At 58.9% G+C, this 1048-nt stretch overlaps 1 protein-coding gene across 1 annotated transcript in view; it reads left to right on the top strand.

Moving 5' to 3' along the window:
- Window positions 1-1048, top strand: part of LOC104626560 (gamma-secretase subunit APH-1A-like) — a gene marked incomplete at its 5' end in the record, with an annotated part of 3392 nt that overhangs the window by 1193 nt on the left and 1151 nt on the right. The window contains 2 exons of the mRNA XM_010294505.1: window positions 614-687; window positions 845-992. Of these exons, the coding sequence (XP_010292807.1) occupies window positions 614-687; window positions 845-992 (222 nt within the window). The remainder of the gene's footprint in view (window positions 1-613; window positions 688-844; window positions 993-1048) is intronic.

The raw sequence follows: 1048 nt of genomic DNA, 5'->3' as shown, positions 1-1048 counted from the left end.
AGAGTTCCACAGAGTGGCCTCTGACACAAACCACTGTGTTTCATTGCCCTGCGGATCTCTGGCTGCAAATGCTGCTGTCCTTCTGGGGCTGCGGAGCCATCTGGCGTCCTCCTCACCTGCCACACCTCTAGCCGATAAAACTTATGAAGCCCAGCTCTCTCAGTTTCTCCCCCCCAAGAATTTTTCTAGCTATTTGAGCTCTTCCCTGCACCCTTTCTGTTTTTTTCCCAACATCTTCAAGGGTATAGCTGCCAAGATCAGGTACACCCTCCTGGCATGCGCTTCCCATGCTGGGGCTGTTTTCTGTGTGGGGGTGCTGCTTGCTTTGCACCTGGAGTCCCACTCACCCCACCCCTGCTCTGTGGGGCTGGCTTGCACTTGCATCCCTCTGTGGAAATCTTTTTATGTGGCTTCATGTGGTTTTCACATGTGTGGTTTGTCTGGCAGTTCAGGGTGGTCCCACGGATGCTCTCCACGGCAGGTGTTGTGGTTCAGTGATGAGGAGGTTACCAGGATGGTGCAGAGTGAGACCACCTACTCTGTCCTGGTGCTGCACCATGCCCTGGGAGGCAGCCAGACTGTGCCAGCCTCCAGCATGCTCTCCCCTCTGCAGGAAGGCCATCGAGGGGCTGGTGGCCCTCAGTGAGGACGGCTGCTCCCCCATTTCCATCCAGCAAATGGCGTATGGTGAGTGCTGCACAGAGCAGCCAGGCAGGGCTGGGCATGGCACTGGGGGGAAAGGGAGGTTTCTCATCTTGAAGCTGGCTGAGTCCCCTGAGGGGCTGGGAGGTGCCTGGGGTTGCCCTGTGTGGCTCAGGGCTTGATGGCATCCCTGTCCTGGCAGTGGCTGGTATGGGCTTCGGGCTCATGAGTGGCGCCTTCTCCATGATCAATCTTCTGGCAGATGCATTAGGGCCTGGCACCGTGGGCATCCATGGGGACTCACAGCTCTACTTCCTGACCTCAGGTGAGCAACTGGCACCCTTCACCCACATCTCTGCCCCACCACAGAGGCGGCAGACCCGGGGGGGGCTGGGGCGCCGCCCCC

Source organism: Phaethon lepturus, unplaced genomic scaffold (genome assembly GCF_000687285.1).
Source record: "Phaethon lepturus isolate BGI_N335 unplaced genomic scaffold, ASM68728v1 scaffold24089, whole genome shotgun sequence".
In the NCBI taxonomy this organism is placed as follows: Eukaryota; Metazoa; Chordata; class Aves; order Phaethontiformes; family Phaethontidae; genus Phaethon; species Phaethon lepturus.
Note: the sequence above shows the minus strand (reverse complement) of the source record. Positions and strands in the feature narration are given on the sequence as shown.